This window comes from Myotis lucifugus, unplaced genomic scaffold (assembly GCF_000147115.1).
Source record: "Myotis lucifugus unplaced genomic scaffold, Myoluc2.0 scaffold_360, whole genome shotgun sequence".
NCBI lineage: Eukaryota > Metazoa > Chordata > Mammalia > Chiroptera > Vespertilionidae > Myotis > Myotis lucifugus.
In genome coordinates, this window is record NW_005871408.1 from 381,669 (window position 1) to 402,498 (window position 20,830).

At 37.4% G+C, this 20,830-nt stretch overlaps 1 protein-coding gene and 1 non-coding gene across 3 annotated transcripts in view; both read left to right on the forward strand.

Annotated features, from left to right (window-relative positions):
* Positions 1-20,830, forward strand: part of FANCC (Fanconi anemia complementation group C) — a 255,904-nt gene that overhangs the window by 174,221 nt on the left and 60,853 nt on the right. For both annotated transcript variants that reach the window (XM_023764906.1, XM_023764907.1), the window contains 2 exons: positions 7,425-7,538; positions 8,435-8,499. In XM_023764906.1, the coding sequence (XP_023620674.1) occupies positions 7,425-7,538; positions 8,435-8,499 (179 nt within the window). The remainder of the gene's footprint in view (positions 1-7,424; positions 7,539-8,434; positions 8,500-20,830) is intronic.
* On the forward strand, positions 9,365-9,488 carry LOC111828427. The gene has a single exon (XR_002832297.1). It is a non-coding gene; the product is annotated as a small nucleolar RNA SNORA26 (small nucleolar RNA).

The window sequence follows — 20,830 nt, forward strand, 5'->3', positions numbered from 1 at the left end:
GGGTGATATATTTGCATGTTTCTTTATGCCCTTGAAGTTCATTTACACCTACTTGCTTTTTGTGGTTATTGATTCATGTATTCAGAACCCCAGTTCCTCATCAGTAAAGTGAGGGAATTGAAGTAGAGTGTCTCCAAGTTTGTTCTGTCAGCATTTAACATAAAATCTATTATATGACTGTAGGAATTAATTTTTGTTCAAAAGCCAATGCCTACAGAATATTTAATGGTTTTGTGTTTAGACTGTTTGCCACTAGATGGCAGTAAAAATGTTATTATTGGCAGTAAGTGGTTATCAATTTTTAAGGAGTTTTTTTTGTTTGTTTTTTTCCTTTTTATTGAATTTTATTAAGGTGACATTGGTTAACAAAATTATACAGGTTGCAGGTGCGCAGTTCCAGAACACACCATCTGTACACTGTATTGTGTGTCTGCAGTCTCCCATCCCCAATTCAAGTCTCCCATCCCCACTTGTCCCCCCATACCCTCCTCCACCTCTTCTTACCTCCTCTCCCCCTTTAAGTTTACTTTAAAAGAGAGATTTGGAGGTCTAAAGTTTAAGGTGTCTGTTTTGAAATTATCTAACCGTAGCCAAGTCTCACTATGTTCTTTCCTAGGACCCATGCTTATTTTATCCAGGGATAAAACTCGTATGGCCCTCCAGAGCAATTTGTTTTAGGGAATTATGGGCTGGGGGGGGAGGGAGGGAGATTCATAAATTAAAGCAAGTCATTTTATTTTACAAAACATTATTTTATGATAAAAGTAAGATATAGTAATTGTAGAAACCTTGGAAATACAGGTATTTTGAAGAAGACATTTTAAATTACTCCTAGAAATAATATATGCTAACTATTTGTAAAGTTTATTCCCAGTATTTTTTTGTGCATACAAATTAAAATCACATGGACCATATAGTTTTATACCTTATGTTTCAAACTAATGTTGCATTGTATTTTCCTGTGTTATTAAATGTTTTTTTACATGATTCACACTGTTGGATAAACCATAAGGAATTCAACCAGTCCAATGTTGGGTACTTTAGTTCTTCTAGTTTTTCACGGTTACAAGTAATGCTGCTATGAATTAAATCTTTCCTTAGGATGTATTATGGGAAATAAAATTACTGAATAAAAGGATACCATTTTTCATGCTTTGGCTACATGTCATAAGTGAGTTCCTAGAAAAGCTTCACAAATGTGAGCTCCCAGCAGCAAGAGTGCCCCCTCACCACCTCCCTGCTGACACTGAGCATTATGGTGGAGGTTGGTTGATTTTTAACAGGGCAGGAGGTGGGCTGGGGAACTAATTTTTGTAATATTTAATGTTTAAAAAATCAGTTTCTAACAATATCGTTTGGAAATTTGGGCCAGGACACGTCTCCCAATTAAGTTATTATTATGTTTCCAAGACTTTAAGTGTTACAGTCAGCTTGTCTAATGCAGGTGTGTGGATACTCTCTAGGGAACTGTTTATGGCTATTTTAAACATTACTCAGAAATTATTTACACTCCCTAATCACACCTTCTGAATCTGTTGAATGTCCTAGGTTTGGGGATTTTTTTTTTAACTTTCACTGGCATGGCTACCAAAGTAATCCATGCAGCTGTGGGAAGCCCCCACCGCTTGTATTGGTCCCAAGGCACAGGATGTGAGTGCCTCTTGGAGGCTCGGGCGAAAGCCTTGGCATGGTTTTCCTTTAGACCCACAACCTTAACTGACCCTGGTTCCGCCTATTGTACACACACTACACTACCTTTATCCCAGCTGAGTCTGTAGTCCTTTGTGCTTTAATTTGTTAAGGGTCAATCATGTACATTATGATGCAGCCATCTTTTATAGGTGGCTTAATTGAAACTTTGCTTAATTGAATTTTATTAAAAACTGACTTTTAAGGGAGGTGTCATACTTAGAAAGATTAGCACAATGCTTCACACAATAGTGAGCACTCAATAAATTTTAGTAGTCATAACTATTAGAATTCCCTCAAGCAGCCACACTCACGGGGATGCAGGGGCTGAGAGCTCTCCCTGCAGAGGGACTAGACCAGACTGAAGCCCTGAGTGGCTGAAGACCTGTGGCCCTCAGGGGCCTCACACAGGGAAAGTCAGCCCCAGGTAGGGCTTTGGGAACTAGTTTGGGCTTCATCTAAGAATAATTGGGAGCCTTAAAGGGCCCCCAAAGGGCCTTTAGCTGAGGACCAATTAGATTTGCATTGTTTAAAAAAACAAAACAAAACAAGGATTCCAGCTGCCTCCTGCAGAGAGGATGCAGGGAGGTTCCTTTTAAGGTGGTTTAGAGTAACCAGCCTTGGGCATGTTACTAAGCTCTGTGTGTCCCAGTTTGCTCATCTAACAGATTCAATAATAGTACCTACCCTATAGGCCAGTGATGACGAACCTTTTGAGCTCGGCGTGTCAGCATTTTGAAAAACCCTAACTTAACTCTGGGGCCGTGTCACATATAGAAATTTTTTAATATTTGCAACCATAGTAAAATAAGACATATTTTTGATATTTATTTTATATATTTAAATGCCATTTAACAAAGAAAAATCAACCAAAAAAATGAGTTCGCGTGTCACCTCTGACACGCGTGTCATAGGTTCGCCATCACTGCTATAGGCTGTGGGGATTAAATGAGTTGCTATTTGTAACTTTCTTTGAACAGCTTCCTGAACAGCTTTAAATGTGTTGTTGTTTTTTTTTTAATAGAATGCCCAAAGTCTGGTGGCAGAAGGCTAATCACTTCCAGTTCCGTCCCCCTTCCATCTAGCATCAGAATGACCCAAACTACCCCGACTGAGCCCCTGGCCACCAAGTTTTCAAATCAAGCTCAGCCTCCTCCCTTTCCTGCCTGGTTTGGTGTGGGTACCTACACATGGATGTGTGGCATATGGCAGACCAGGCCTGGCTGGTCTTTCCTTTACCACAACACCTGCATTGCCCCCCACACAGGGGTCAGGCCCAGTGCCCCTTGCTGAGTGCACCACCTGTGCTTCCTGCTGTGGTAAACTAGGCAAATCCTCCAGTAAGCCCCGCCCTCAAAGGATGACCCTTGGCTGCCATTTACCTCTCCTGGCTTTGCCGCCCTCACCACACTGCTTGCTCTCACCCAGACTGTACTTGGTGTTTGAAAATAACTGAGCGATGGACTCTCCTGGGCTGTCGTCAGCTCCTGTTTGCTCTCCGTTTTCATAAAGGACATCTTTGAACTGGAAGGAAAAAAGGACAGTTAACATGCAGTGGCTTCCACCCAGCCTTTCCCATGCTAACCAGGAGCCGCTTCATAAGTTCACGTTAACGCTGTAAACGTCCTGTTTTTCTCCCTCTCCTGTGGATGCCTTCTTTGTAAATTATGTTTTACATGAAAAAGTATATCTGCAGGAAACTTTAATTATAATATCTTCACTGAGTAGTACTATCTCAAAGCTGCTTTGTTAACTTGCTGTGATCTTTGCTAATTTGAAAACAGTGGACGGGATCTCATTTAGGGACAGCAGTTTGAACCTGTGTTCCTGGTAATGTTGCCTGGAGTCCTGTTTTGAGGCTACTGAGCGATTCTGAGCTCATGGAGGAAGTACCGCAATCTACACGGGAGGGTGCATGCCAGGTCTGGAGCGGACCCTTCCTCCCGGAGACTCCTCAGAATTGTGGGGAGAGGGAGAGGCGGCACAGAGGTCTCCTGGGTGTTTCCAATGCATGATTACGGTTAATGGGGGGCAGCATTTTCAATTTATTTTACATCATTGTGAAATAGTTTATGATAAAATTGAAAGGAGTCCAGGACACATTAGTGATGCTCACCCTGGGCTCTTCCCTCGATGTGACTGTCTGCATGCCTGTTTGTGTGTGAGCTCACACATTTATATGCACATATTTGTTTTATCTTGTAATATCCTATATAATAAAAGGGTACTATGCAAATAGACTGAAAGGCAGAACAACCAAACAACCAATCAAAGGCGTAATATGCTAATGATATGCTAAGGCTGCTCAACCACTCACTATAACGTGCACTGACCACCAGGGGGCAGATGCTGCAACTAGTAGGTTAGCTTGCTGTTGGGGTCCGGCCAGTCGGGCCTGAGCAAGATGGGCTGGACACGCCCTGGAGCCCTAGTGGGGACCCTCAGCCTGACCTGCACCCTCTCGCAAGGGGATTTTGGAGAGTTGGTTTCAGCCCGATTCTGCAGGCCACTCCCCTTGGGAGGGCGCCAGACGCAGGGCTCATGGCTGGTGAGCACTGCTGCGACAGCGCAAGCCTCTCTGGATCGAGACTGATTGGGCGGGAGCCCACAGCAGGCACAGTGGGGCCGGGATGAGCGGGAGCGGCAGGTAGGAGCTGCAGGTGGCGTTGGACTGTGGCTTTTGGCCCGATCCCTACAGGCCGCCCAGAGGGACCCCACCCGTGCTTGAATTCTTGCACCGGGCTTCTAGTGTACTCATAAAATGTAGTGCAGGACTTAAGAAATGTAAAATGACTATTTCCCTGGGAATATACTGAAAACCACTGGGCTGTACACTTTAAAATGGGAGAATTTTATGGTATATGAGTTATATCTCAATAAAGCTGTTAAAGAAGAGAATGTCCCATCAGTCCCAGTTCTCAGCCTGAATGCTGTCTCTGGCAGAAGACACAGTGTCTTCAATCTAGGCCTGCGCCGGCTCATCCAGGTGTCCCTGCCTCTGTCCGCCCGGCTGCCTCTCCTGGAGGGGGTGGTTTCTGTCTTTCTCTTTGGTGGATCCTGGCCTGGCCTAGACCTCCTGCCCCTCCCTTTTGTCAGAAGCCTTAGACTTAGAGCAAGGGTCCTCAAACTACGGCCCGCGGGCCACATGCGGCCCACCGAGAACATTTATCCGGCCCACCAGGTGTTTTTGCCGCCGCTGTGTGCATAGGAATTTGTTCATAGTTTTTTTTTAAACTATAGTCCAGCCCTCCAACGGTCTGAGGGACAGTGAACTGGCCCCCTGTTTAAAAAGTTTGAGGACCCCTGACTTAGAGCATTAAGCTGCGAGTGCCCTCTCTGGGGATCGAGTTTCCCCTGGAAAAGGCAGCAAGAACAGTGACCAGGAGCCTGTCCTCAGTATTGTGACCACTAGGTTTCAGGGGGAAAAGGAAGAAAAATGTTTCCTATATAGTAGCATTTTACTTCTCTCTCTCCCTTTCTCAGTTCTTCCCTGCCTTTAACTAATAATGAATGTGGAGGGAGAAGCAGTTCTCTCTAAGGTTCTCCTCATTTGTGACTGAGCGTTCTTGGCCTGGGTGGGGCAGAGAGCTGATGCTGGATAGCTGAGGACCAAGAGCCTCGCTCTGGGCATCAGTGTGGAGTTAAACAGAAAACGCAGGTGACATTTGTCATGTTGGCTATTTTTAAAGTCTGTCATTAATATAAGAAACTTCATATTCATAGTATTTAATCTTCCTTACTTGTAAAGAATAAGAAAAAAAGAAGGTAAATATTCCTACAGAGAATAGCAGAGTTTTAAGATTCGTTTCCATTTTAAGTCCATTTGTTTAGCCAGTGTATTCATGTTTAGGTCTGTTATATTAATGTTATTAATTTTTTCATTTATATACACAGTTAACTAAAGAGCTTTTTCAAGCACCCATGTCTGTATTTTTAAATAAAGTTTCTTTTGTTGTAAAAAAATGTTTTCAAATACAACACTTTTTCAAAAAGAATTATTCTTTCTTGATTATAAAAGCAGCACATTCACATATAGGAAAGTGGAAAGTGTATTAAAGTAGAAAGAAGAAAGAATATATAGCACCACCCTAGAGACTGTTAACATTTGGTGATACTTTCTTTCATTGTTTTTTCATTCTCATGTATGGATTATTTTTATATTGATGTGATCTTTTCTGTGTATAAAATTTTACATCTTTCTTCATTTAACATGATAATATAAACATTTAAAATGCTGTTATAAATTTTTCATGAACATTTTAATGGCTTATACAATGAGCCGCTGTGTGAGACACTGTAAATTAATCATTCCCTGCTGTTGGATATCACTAATGAGAAATAGCACTGGAATGAACATCTTTGAGCATAGTCCCATTGTCATATTTGGATTTATTTCCTTAAATGTAAGCCAGATATATTAAAAGTTTTGAATGCTTTTAAAGCCTTATCATTTAGCCTCAAGTTGCCTTCTGTAAGGCAGGCATCTGTCAATCTAGAAGGCGTCTTCGTTCAGGTTACCAACCTCTGGGCAGACATAGCCCTGGCGTCCAAGCTTGAGGGTGTACTGTAGACTGTTACGCCTGCTCTACTCTCTGTGGGTGCCTCAGTGTGCCACAGGAGCACTGGTGCGTGGATGCTCATTTATATTCTTCCCATGGCTCACCCCAAGTACTTGTTTCCAAGAACCCAGATTGGTATTAATTAGGTATTCATATCTGTAAAACCTTTAATTTGTTAAGTGAAAAAGTAAATGTTGGTATGTTGATATTTAAATTTACCCATTTTGATTATGAGGGTGAGCATTTATTCATGTGTTTCTTGGGCATTTCTATTTTCTCTTATGAATTATCTGTTTATACTCAATTTATACTTAGTGTTTGTCATTTGATATTTTGGGTATTACTTTGATTACATATGATCTGAATTATTTGTAGTCAATATTCTTCCTGGTTTGTACTTATTTTATGAAAAACAAAAGGTTTTATTTTTATTTAGAATAATCAATTATTTGCTTCCTTGATACTCAGTTTACAAAGTTCTTCCCCATTTAGACATGTGAAAAGCACTTATATTTTCTTCTTGTTTATTATTTCATTTTTACATTGACCTCTTGAATTTATGTTAAATTCAAGTATATTTTGATGAGTAGCATTAGGTAGGAATCTAATTTTTTTCAAAGTTTTCTCTGCACTATTTTTCACATAATCTTTCCTTTCCCTAGTGATTAATGTGTTTTTTTGTCATTTGATTATCATCTATTCTGATAAAAATATTTTGCTGAATTTAAAACCAATAAAGATTACATTCTCAATATGGTTAAAGCACTGTTCTTTATATATTTTTGTTTCACTGTTAACATTTGTTTAAATTGACTTTGAATTTAATAATTTTATTACTAACTTATTTCTTCTTTTTATGAATGTTTTTATTGATTTCAGAGAGGAAGGGAGAGGGAGAGAGAAACATCAATGATGAGAGAGAACCATTGATTGGCTGCCTTCAGCACGCCCCCTACTGGGGATTGAGCCCGCAACCTAGGCATGTGCCCTGACCGGAAATCTAACTGAGCCACGCTGGCCAGGCTATTTCTTCTTTATACATTAAATCAAAGTGAACTGAATATATGGGCACATTAAGATCACTCATTACAAATGACCCTGACTCTAGGCATTAAACATAAGAGGCACTTGCATTCACATTTAAGAACTTTTTTCTCTTTCTGTTCATGTTTTTAGGGGTTGTTATCTCATATACTTTCAGCATTCAGATTTGATATAAAAGAAGTTGGTCTTTTTACTCAAAGTCTTGGGTATGCACCTGCAGATTATTATCCTGGTTTGCTAAAAAATGTGAGTATTTTTAACTTATTGGTATTAACATTTTCATTGGTTAATATATCACCAGCAAAAAGAATAAGTGGAAGTATTTCACTTCTCCAGAAGAGATGTTTAACTTTTCTATGTTTATCTCTTCTTACATTGGGCGGACTTATGGCCATGTAAGGAAGAAATGTGAGATGGGAGGTTATGGGAAAGAAGAAGGAAACCAGGAGAGGTTATTCTAAATCAACCAACTTCTCTGTCTCTTAACACATTTCATTTATCCTCTCAAAGATTTTTAGGAGAAGAAATTCCTTAACCAATGTAAATACAGTCTTTCATTGTTAGACAAATTTTGTATTTAAAATGGCATGATAGGAATTTTGTGCTAAAGCAAAAAAAAAAATGTAATAACAACCTTGTAAATACTACTATATATTTACATCTTAGTATTAAAGCTATGTATTCTTCTGCCTTTAATTTTGGCTAGATTGAAGAAATTTTAATTTTGATCTTAACATAGCTCTTCTAAAAACTGTTAGGAGATTTTTCAATGTTTAACTATTCTGGTCTTTTGGATGCTTTATACCTGAATAAAAAATAAAGATTAAATTAAGAAAGAAAAATAAAGTAACTCTAACGTGGTTTTATTTTTAATGGGTTTGGTTTTAATTCTTAGGAAATTAATGATCTGTCTGTTGTTCAGTTGCTTAAGTAGGAATTCAGAATAACAGGCAGTAAACACAAAATCCAAATTATTAGTAAATAAGTTGGCACTGCCTCTTTTCACTTTGACAAAGTACAAGGAGAGAGCTGGCGGAAGAAGGCAGGGAATCTCAACGGAAATACCACTCACACCAGGAAAATAGAACTGATGTCATCCTGTTTGCAGTGCAAGTTAACCTGCAACTGATTTTGTTTTACAGATGGTTTTATCATTAGTGTCTGAACTCAGAGAGAATCATCTTAATGGATTTAACACTCAGAGGCGGTAGGTGTGGAACTAAACAGCCCTCTTCTCAAGTTTTAAAATGTATGTTTGGTTATGAGAGAAAAAGTTATAATTCTTAGGAAATGCATGTTCATAATTATAGTTATATCCATTGTGGAAAGATTATTTTTGTTGAATACATGGAAAACTGGTGAATTTTACAAACTTTCTTTTTTAACCCCTGTTCTCAACTTTCATAAGGCAATAAATTGTGTAATGTGTCACATGCTCCCATGGAGTAAAAAGCCCTCCATATACAGTAGGGAACACAGAGCAAGTGCTCAGCTCCATGTGTGTGTATCATTTACACACACACACAACCAGGATGTTTACAAGACAGCAGACACTTGATGTGCACATATGACTTATATGACTATTTTAAGAAACGATATTCCAAAATTTAGACTAAACAAATCAAAGAGTCAGACAAATTAAATAGCAGTTAATCACATTATAAAATGTTTCTTCACTATGAGAAAGAATTCAAAGTTGTTTTCATTGGTGAGCATTTTATTTTTAACAAGTCATTCACTAAAAGAATCTAGGGACCAAGGCACGTTGTGATTTTTTGTAAAGCTATTGCCAGTGAAAGCTCTATCAGGTATGGTGTTTGCTCTCAGACTTAGAAATCCTTTGCATCTAACCCTTAAAGTAAACTATAAATTCTTAGGCAAAAACATGAGAAAATCTTCATTACATTGGATTTGGCAGTGATTTTTTGGATATGACATCAAAAGCACAATAAAAAAGCTAGATAAATTGGACTTCATTCAAATTAAGAAGTTTTATGAATCATAGGATATTATCAAGAAAGCAAAAAGACAACCAACTGAATGAGTAGATTGGAAATCATATATCTGAAATCATACACCCAGAATGTATAAAGAATTCCTACTTAAGAGGCTAACACAGAGGGTAAAGCAAGTCTCCATAAAACCCAAAGAAGAGATGGTAAAACTCCTCTTTGGATCCTGTCTGGAGTCACAGCTGAACAAAAGGGGAAAAAAAAGGAGAAAAAAAAAAGAATTCCTAAAATTCAATATTATAAAATTAAATTTTAAAAAAATGGCCAAGAGACTTGACTAGACATTTCTCCCAGGAATATGTACAATAGGCCAATAAACACATGAAAAGATACTCAACATCAGTAATTATTAGGGAAATACCTATCGAAATCACAGTGGGATACCACATCACACCTACTAGGATAGCTGTAATTTAAAAAAACAAAACAAAAATGAAAACTAACAAATCTTGGTGAAAATATAGAGCAGGTAGAACCCTTGTGTTTTGCAGGTGGGAATGGAAAAAAGTACAGCCACTGTGGAAAACAGTTTGGCAGTTCCTCAAAAAATTAAATACAGCCCAGCCAACATGGCTCAGTGGTTGAGTGTTGAACTATGAACTAGGAGGTCATGGTTCGATTCCCAGTCAGGGCACATGCCTGGATGTCCAGGTTGCGGGCTCGAATACCTAGTGTGGGGCATGCAGGAGGTAGCCGATCAGTGATTCTTCTATCATTGATCTCTCTCTCTCTTCCCCTCTCAGAAATCAATAAAAAATATTTATATATTTTTAAAGTTAAATGCAGAATAACCATAAGACCCAACAATTGTACTCCTAAGTACATATTCAAAAGAAATGAAAGCAGGGGCTCAGATATCTGTACATCAAGTTTATAGTAACCCAAGTGCCTATCAACAGATGAACAGAGAAACAAAATGCGGTTTACAAATACATTACAATACTATTCAGCCATAAAAAGGAATAAAAATTGTATATATGCAAGAACATGGATAGACTTTGAAAACATCATGCTTAGAGAAGCAAGACACAGAAGGATAGATATTGTATGATTCCACTTATATGAGATACCTAGAGTGACAGAAAGCAGACTATCTATAATAATAAAAGCATAATATGCTAATTAGACTGGATGTCCTTCCTTTCGGACAAAGCTGCGGCGGGCGGGGGCCGAGGCAGAGGTGGCCGCCATGGCAGTGGGGGCCAAGGCCCTTGCACGAATTTCATGCATCAGACCTCTAGTAGGTTATAAGTGTCTAGAGGGAGTGAAGTGATTGTTTAATAGGGACATAGTTTTTGGAGGGGATGAGGAAAAGCTTTGGGTATAGATTGTGGTGATGGGTACAGTTTGTGAATGTATTTAATGCCACTGAATGGTTACCACTTACAAATGGTTAAAATAATAACTATTATGTATGTTTTATTGCAATAAAAGAAATTAAACTTGAAGAAAAAAACAATTGTGATACCAACTATAAACTCCCTCAAATGACTAAAATGTAAGACACATTAGCATGTGTTGGAAAGGATATGAAATTACCGGATCTTTCATAAACTGTTTGGGAGAATGTGCGTAATATAAACATTTTTGTAAACAGTGTGGCAGTTTAATATAAAGTTAAACATAAACTTACCATATGACCCACCAATTCCATTTTTGAGTTTTTACTCATGACAAGTGAAAACATAGGTATTCACAAATATTTCTGTATAAATATTCATAGCTGTTTTAGTTGTAATAGTTCAAAACCAAAAATAATCCAAAGGACCATTGACAAGGGAATGGGTATTTTTAATTATTTTAATAAAAATTAGGGTATTTTAATAAAAATTATATATTACCACCATTGAAAAAAATGAAAAAACAAGTCATAAACTGAGAAAGTATTATGAAATTGCACATCTGATAAAGGGCTCAAACTCAGAATATATAAAGAATCCAGTAATAAGACAAATAACCCAGTTTAAAAACTGGCAAAAGATTGGAATACATGTCACCAAAAAATGTATACAAATGGCTTATTTCAAGAACATGAATACTGGTATATAAATGTTTATAGCAGCATTGTTCATAATAGACAAAAAGTGGAAGCAACCCAAATATCCATCAACTTATGATTGGATAAACAAAGTATGCTATGTGCATACAATAGAATATTATTCCTAAAAAAAAGGAACAAGCTACTGATTCATGCTGTAGGACGTGTGAACCTCAAAAACATGCTTAGTGAAAGAAGTCAGTCATAAAAGAACACACATTGTATGATTTCATTTTTTTTATAAAATGTCCAGAATATGCAAATCTATATATATGTTGTTGCCTGTGGCTAGAGGTAGGAACAGGGATTTCCTACAAATGAACACAAAAGATGGAAGTGTTCTAAAGTAGATGATGATTTTTGTCCAACTCAATAATTTATTAAAAATCTTTGGATTGTACATTTGAAATATGTGCATTTTGTGGTATATAAAGTATATCTAAAAATATAAGATGAATCCCTAGGGTGCATGGAAAGCATTTACAGTCATTTATTTAAATATTAGGTAAGGACTTTGATTTAGCTTTGTGGTGAATGTTGAATAATGGGTCTTTTGAGTAATAAACTTACAAATTTATTAAAGGGAACTTGAAAAAATCAATAGAAGGCAATTTGTATGTATACCTTATACCAAATCTCAAAACATGGTTTTATTTATTTAGCCTCACCCAATGATACGTTTTATTAATTTTTATTTTTTTATTTTTTTTTTCATCAAAATGTATACTTTTTTTTTGCTGTGACTCACTTTATTGCATTTCAAAGATACCGCTTTTTTTTTTTTTTTTACAAATTTTGATCTTACCTTAAATTTGTTTTATTAATTTTTAGAGAGAGAGGAAGAGGAGGGAGAAAGAGAGAGAAACATTGATGTGAGAGAGAAACATCGATCAGTTGCCTCCCACACGCACCCCCACCAGGGATTGAACCTGCAACCTAGGTATGTATCCTGACTGGGAATTGAACCTGCAACCTGTTGGTGTACAGGACAATGCTCCAACCAACTGAGCCACCCAGCCAAGGGCAAGCTGATGATTTTTTAAAACTTAGATGAGAATAAACAAAAACAAACTAAGTATCTCTCTCTCTCTCTCTCTCTCTCTCTCTCTCTCTCTCTCTCTTTCTCTCTCTCTCTCTGGAAGATATCTGCAACCTATAAAACAGACAAATATAGAAATGCCTCCTGCAAATGAATTATAAAGAGACAAACACTCCAGTGTGGAAAGGAACAAGAAATATAAGCAGGTTATTACAAATGAGGCAAACTGCATAAAAATAAACATCTAAAAAATTCTTCAGGAGTGACATCAGCAGGATAGCAGAATAGGAAGCACCAGACCTTGCTTCCTCCTCCCACCCCCCGAGAAACACTGACTTAACAATAGTATATGGGTCAAAGGGCCTTTATGAGAACTCCAGAAACTGATTAGAAGTCATAATATCCCAGGCAGACTCAAAGTCAAAAATAGCCATATTGAAACAGGAAAGAAACCCATGTCATATAAACTACAACAGCCCTTCCCCTAAGCCAGCCCAGCTTGCTGTGATTGGGAGGCAAAGTTCAGCTTGTAGCTTCTCCCTTGTAAGGGAAAAAGAAGAGTGGAGTGTGTCCAATGTTCTGGCTTTTGTGGAGCTGCCTGAGGGACTAGTATTTGTCTTGCCTGACTCTGATCACTGACAGGGCACCGCCATACTTTCAATGCCTGGTAACAATGGAGAGTTAGAGCTCACTGCTTTTTGCAGCACCAAAGAACTGGAGTGCTATAGACAGGAAGTTGGCTCAGGTCAGCATGAATGTCTTTACCAACTCTGGTAAAGACAAATATATAAGCAAATACAAAATCTTATAATAACGTAATATTGGTTCATAAATTACTTTTAATTCTGTAATAAAATTTAAATGATAAAAGTATAAAAAAGAACCGTAACTGTAAAACTATGTTAATGGATACAAAATATACAGACATATAACTTATGACATCAATAACACAAAACATGGGAGGAGATATAAAGAATAAATTTTTTTGTATGCAACTTAAATTGTTATCAGTTTAAAATAGATTGTTATAACCACGAGGTATCTTACCAAATCCCATGATAAAACAAAACAAAACAAATTTAAAAAAAACTACAGAAGTTGCACAAAGGAAAATGAAAAGAATCAAAGTATATCACTATTTTAAAAAAATCAGTCAAACACAAAGGAAGGTCAGTGAGAGAGAGAAAAAGGATCAAAATAACTACCAGACATACAGAAAGCAATGAAATGGCAGTAGTAAATCCTTCTCTATCAGTAATTACTTGAATGTAAATGGATTAATTTCTCCAATCAAAAGGCATAGCATAGATGAATGGATTCTAAAAAACAAGGCTCAACCATCTGCTGTCTACAAGACTCATTTTAGATGTCAGGATATTCATAACCTGAAAGTAAATGGGTGAAAAAATATATTCCATGCAAATGGCAAGCACAAGAGAGCAGGTATGGCCATGCTTATATTAAACAAAATATAGTTTATATCAAAAATTATTACAAGAGACAAAAAAGAGCATTATATAATGACAAATGATCAACTTACTGGGAAGATATCCTATATAATAAAAGGCTAACATGCAAATCAACTGAACAGTGGAACGACTGGTCACTATGACGCACACTGACCACCAGGGGGCAGTTGCTCAATGCAGGAGCTGCCCCCAGTGGTCAGTGCGCTCCCACAGCGGGAGTGCCGCTCAGCCTGAAGCCAGGCTCACTGCTCCTTAGCACTGCCTTGGTGGTGGCAGGAGACTCTCTTGCCTCCATGGCAGTGCTGAGGACCCCTTGGGTGATGTCCGCCTGCCAGCTTAGGCCAACTCCCTGTGGAGTGGGCCTGAGCTGGCAGGCAGACATCTCCCGAGGGTCCTGGACTGCAAGAGGGCACAGGCCAGGTTGAGGCCACCTTCCCCGCCCCCCCCCCCCCCCAGTGCATGAATGTCGTGCACCAGGCCTCTAGTAACAACTATAAATATATATGCACTAACAGCAGAACACCAAAATATATGAAGCATACATTGATAGGGTTGAAGGGAAAAATAAAAAGTAACACAATAATCATAGGAGATTTCAATACCCACTTTAAATAATATATGGATCAACCGGACCAAAGATGAATAAGAATACAGAGGATTTGGAAAACATTGTAGATCATTTAGACCTTGTAGATATACACAGAACACTCTACCCAATAATAGCAGGATACACATTCTTCTCAAGCACACACACACAATGCTCTCCAGGGTGGATCACATGTTAGGCCACAAAATAAGTTCTAACAAATTTAAGATTGAAATCATGCCAAGTATCTTTTTCAACCGTGATAGTATGAAACTAAAAATCACTAATAGGAGAAAAATGGGAAAATTCACATATACATGCAAATTAAACAACACATTCTTGAACAATCAGTGGGTCAAAGAAGAATCACAAGGGATATTGGAAAATATCTTGAGACAAATGAAAACAAACAAACATTATACCAAAAATGATAGGGTGCAGGAAACAGTACTAGGAGGAAAATATATAGTAGTAAATGCCTTCATTAAAAAAGAAGAAAGATCTCAAATAAGCAGCCTAAGTTTATACCTCAAGAAACTAGGAAAATAAGAACAAACAAAATCCAAAGGTAGCAGAAGGAATAAAATAATAAAGACTAGAGCAGAATAAGTTTCTATTCTAAACTAAAGAATAGAAAAACAATAGAAAAAAATCAAAGATGAATATTGAGGCAAAAAAAAAACAAACACACAAAGGAACAAATTACCACCCTTAATGGAATACTAGCAAACCAAACTCAATAATGCATAAAAACAGATTATGTACAATGACCAAGTGGGGTTTATTCTTAGCATGCAAGGATGGTTCAACATACAAAAATCAATCAATATAATATACCATATTAACAGGATGATGGACAATACCACATAATTTCAATTGATACAAAAAAACAGTTTGATAAAATTCAATACCCTTTCATGATAAGAACATTCAGCAAACTAGGAATACAAGGAAATTACCTCAACGTAATAAAGAACCCATATGTGAAGAGCCCACAGCTAATATCATGCTCAATGGTGAAAGACTGAAAGCTTCTAAATCAGGAACAACGCGAGGATACCCTCTCTCACCACTTTTCATCATAGTACTGGACCTCTTAGCCAGAGCAATTAGACCAGACAGAAATAAAAGGCATCTAAATTTAGAAGAAAAACATAAAACTTCCTCTGTTTGTAGATGGTAAGATTTTATATGTAGAAAACCCCAAAGATTCTACAGAAAACTATTAAAATTAATAAATTCAGTAAAGTTGCAGTATACAAAAAATCAACATTCAAACATCAGATATGTTTCTATGCACTAACAATGAGCAATTCAAAAAGAAAAAATTTTTTTAAATCCCATTTACAATTGCCTCAAAACAGACAAAATACCGAGGAATAAACTTAGTCAAGGAGATATACACTGCAAACTACAACACATTGGTGAAAGAAATTAAATGAAGACCTGGAGGGTGGGTAGGGGCTGGGAGGAGGAATGGGAGATATCTGTAATACTATCAACAATAAAAAATGCATTTAAAAAGAAAAAAAATTAAATGACACAAATAGATGAAAAGGTATCCTATGTTCATGGACTGGAAGACTTAATGTTTGTACTACCCAAAGCAGTCCATACTACCCAAAAATAAATGTTAAAGAGATTCAGTTATTTTTCTTTTGCAGAAGTCGGAAAAAACATCCTAAAATTCATGTAGAACCTTAAAGCACATAAATAGCCAAAACAATATTGAAAAACAAAGCATAAGGCCTCACACTTCCTGATTTAAAAACATTACAGTCATCAAAAGTTTGGTACTGACATAGAGCCAGACATAGATACATGGAAAGAATAGCAATGAAGTTGCAAAAACATATCCATAATATCTCCTTACTTATATGAAAATTTAAAACACTCAAAACAATACATACTTATAAAGTGAATGTCTTGAAGTTAGGCCAAAGGATCCACTTCTGGGGAGTGGAAGAAGGAATGGGATGGGAGCAGGGTTTTTCAACTGTAAATGAAACATTTTATTTCTTTAAAATAGCATATAAACATATTAATAAAATGTTACTGCAAAGTCTGAGCAATGGGTACATATAAGGTAGGGCAGAAGTAGGTTTACATTTGTTCATATTGAAAATAATACAATTAATAAATAATACAAGAATAAACTTTCGCATACTCTCAACTGCAAACCTACTTTTGCCCAACCTATAGTTGATATAGTAGTTCTCTGTTTTTCTGTACATCATCAATATTTTAGAATTAAACTTTTAAAAACTACAATGTAGTGTTACCTAGTAAAATATTGAAAATGAAAAGGTAATACTCATTTTCTCATTTTTGGACAGAAGAAGACAGTAGTTCAGAAAGGCGTCCAAATTCCACTGACCATAATCAGGAGATCCTGATGGAAGATATTAGCTGAAATGTCCTTTATGCTGAAAAACTTCCATTTGTGCCAGATTGGGCCATTTTGGGGGACAAGTTCATTCCTAAATTCATCACTGTTTCTTCATGAAGGATGTTTATTTTTCAAAAACAATATGGACAAGTTCCATGGTAAGGAGCACAATCTACTGAAGGTGCCCATATTGGCACCCCACTGACAGTAGCAGCAAGGATAAAGTGGCAGTTAACTTGGTGAATAGTTGAAGACATTCTTAGTCAAAGCAAAACTGTGATGTAGTTAGTAAAATTTTTAACAAATTTACCAAGAATATAGATGCCTCTGCTAGTAGAACGTTCTCTGCACACTGGCACATCTGATACATTCCTAATTTGCTGTAATTGATGTTTACTATGGAGTCCTTTGCTTTTTTAGAAATAATTTTAGAATTCAACAAGATAAATTTCTTGCGGGGTTTTTTTTGTTTGTTTGGTTTTTTGGTTTTTTTTAATGTATTTAGCCCATATATAGTTTTAAGAGAAATTCAATCTCTTGGATTAGGTTCAATTATTCTTATCAAAAGATTGAATTTAAAAAGCAATTTGATACCCAGCATACATTTGAGTCTCTTTATGAGCTTTTAAAGTCTTATTTTTAAGACATAAAGCCAGGAAGCTCTGTTCTCCATCCATAAAAGAACCTGGATCTGTAAAAGCTTGTGCGAGACTCAGAACTCTGTAAGTCCACAATTCTCTAGTGAATTACTAGTATAAATTCAACCAATGTATGCTCATGTCTCACATAAAAAACTGATTTTATGAAATCAGGTAGTAGAATGCATCATGATAACATTTGAAAGAGCTACTAAACATACTGGAGCCATTATAGTTGTTGCTGTTATAGTTATAATAATTAAAATATGTATTAATAATATATAAATCTATTCTATATACCTGAAGTTATCTATACTTTTATATATATACTAGAGGCCTGTTGCATGAAAAGATTCGTGCAATAGGCCTTCCCTTCCCCTGGCTGCCGGCACCGGTTTTCCTCCGGCACCCGGGACCCAGGCCTTCGTTCCGGCCGGAGCCACCTTCAAGCCTTCACTGCTCCGGCCGGAGCTGCCTTCAGTCTTCACTCCGCTGCTTCGCGCCTACGTATGCAAATTAACCACCATCTTTGTTGGTGGTTAATTTGCATATCTTGCTGATTAGCCAGTGGGAGGTGTAGCGAAGGTACAGTCAATTATCATGTTTATAATTGATTTTTTTTACAAACAATTACCATGTAATTGTAATTACAATTATCATGTTTGTAATTGATTTCAGAGGGGAAGGGAGAGGGAGAGCGAAACATCAATGATGAGAGAGAATCAGTGATTGGCTGCCTCCTGCAAGTCCCCTACTGGGGATTGAGCCACAACCCAGGCATGTGCCCTTGACCAGAATCGAACCCAGGACCCTTCAGTCCACAGGGCAACGCTCTGTTCACTAAGCCAAACCAACCAGGGCTTATCTGTACATTTTTAAGGTTTAAAAATAAAAAATGTTGAGTCAGAATACTGCATAGGTCAAACTACTTCTTGTACACTTGACTCTCCAGATACTTTCATTATTTATGACACTTGAATTTCATCATTACTTTCTTTCCACAAGTATGACCATAAGTGTTCAAGCAGCCAAGAGGCCCCCAAACTTAAACCCCTTATAAACAAGGCTACAGTATTTTTCTTTCTCTTTTTTAATAGAGGGCATTCATACATTTTTTCACTTTTCGCCACTCAGATCTTTAAAGTTCATTTCAAAAGATTCAAAAGCCTGATAGAAAGTATAGAAATTAATCTTATAACTTTGATACATAAATTGTCAGAGGAACAAAAAAACAACAACAAACAAACAGGAAAATCTGTTTAGTTTCTTTTTGCATTATTTTTAAAGCCCTGATATATGGTCTTGTCATAGCATTTTAAATAGAATTTCACTTACCACCAAGTAAAATCAACAATTCAGTGACAGAATGTTTAAACTCTCTCTTGTTCTTTGCTACACACCATCCAGAAGGAGCGGCATCCTGGCCTCTCTGAACATCGTCAGTGTATCATGTGGTTCTGTGTTTTGGCAGCTCCAGTGCACCCACGTGGGGAGGGTGTTTCCAGCTGCCTGTGGTTGCCGTTGAGCCTTCTGCAGTCGAATTCTTGTGCAGATATCATTTGGAAGTGCTGCTCTGGCTGTCAATCAAGACCTAATGCTCAGTGTAATCCAGTCTGTAAAGCACCACATGGCTCCTGTGGAGTCGGATCTCCGTGCTGCAGACCAAAAGGAGCCATGAGGGCCCTGAGCACGTGGAAGCCAATCAAAATTCCCAGTTGGCCTACCTGCATTTTGGTAGAACCAAGAATTACCTAAGTTTACATAAGACTTTAGAATTTCTCCAGGAAAGTTATCTTGGACCTGTTTCACCCCAATTGGGAGATACAATCAGCAGCCTTCTTCTGATTGATAAATGCCCTGTTGCCAAGGTCATCTTTTCCACCCACCCAGTCACCAGTGATAGTTGCTGACGCTCCTTCTTTCTTTTAAGAGAGTGAGAGAGAAGTTGCACTTGTTAGTAGTCATTTAGAGAGGAGGACTGATAAATCAAGGCGGAAGGACAAGACCAATACACTCTCCCTGCTTCTTTATTTCAGAGTTCTGGATTTGTTACGAGCACACATAACTCTCAAACACTCATCTCTCACACACATATACAACAACAATAACAACTTTCCCCCTCTCCTAACCCACCCAGTAAACTCATATTCCAAAAATTTAAGGTATTTACAACTCAAGCTCAATATGTCTTTTTGTCACAACTTAGATGATGGACTCAAAAACATTCATTTAGGTGGATAAACTTCTTTGATAGTGAGTTAGAGAAAGATGTTAGAGCACTGTGGAAGGTAAATGTTGAAGAGACTCAGTTATTTAGGTAAGTGGTAAAGAACAAGAAGTGGATTTTAGAGAAGGTGAATATTTGAGGAGAAAAGACAAACTGTTTATACATAAGAAAATTATTGTGTATTTTGAAAAAAATTATGAGATTTTTACTGTTGATTATCAAGAAAATAATATAGCTAAACTAGCAATTTATAGGAATTCATTAATATAATATAATTCCATCATGTTTCCTTAAAATACAGGTTGTCCCCAAAAATGTATACTCACTTTAACAGCTGATAACTCAATTTTGAAATGTATTATATACTTTTATTTTAAAATGAAATGTATTTTAATAAACACTGCCTTTATAATTATTCAAAGTGTGTGTATACATTTTTGGGGACACTCTATATTGAGATTATGACTAGAGATCAAAATCTGGTCCTGGGATTGCTACTGAAGTAGTGTAGAGCAGCACTTTTCAAACTTGAGTGTGCAGAGGAATATCCAGGGAAATGGCCTCACCCCCAGGGATGCTGCTGTGCTGATTCGAAGGAACATACTTTGAGACTTTGAGTAGTTTCGATGTAGAAAACTTGGACAGATCCTGAAGACCAAAGTGCATGACCTGTGAGAAATGGCAGCTCTCATAATCTAATCAGGAGAGAATAAGATGAAAATGTAATGTGAGAAACTAAGCCAAGTGATGAAGCACACACATGAATGTCCTAGCATTCACTTCATACTCCCAACTTCTAGAAATGACAGGAAATTTTAACAAATACTGTATATAATACTGTAAAATGGGCTTGGGAGTGTGCTTTTGATGACCCACAGATTATGAGAAAGGTTTACAAAAGATGACGGGATATATCTGAAGGAAAATAGCACAACCCAAAAAGCTTGCAAGAGAGGACTACTGCAAAAGATAGAAATCACTTTGGGGGTGGACTCAAGGAGTAGGAGGATACCTGGCAGCCCACAAGATAACCTGTTGAGCTACAGTAGTAGCGGCCAGCTGGCAAGATCCTCATACACTCCTCCTTAGTCCCTATCTCCAGAGAGAAACAACAGAGGTGTTCTGTTTCCAACAAAAAGA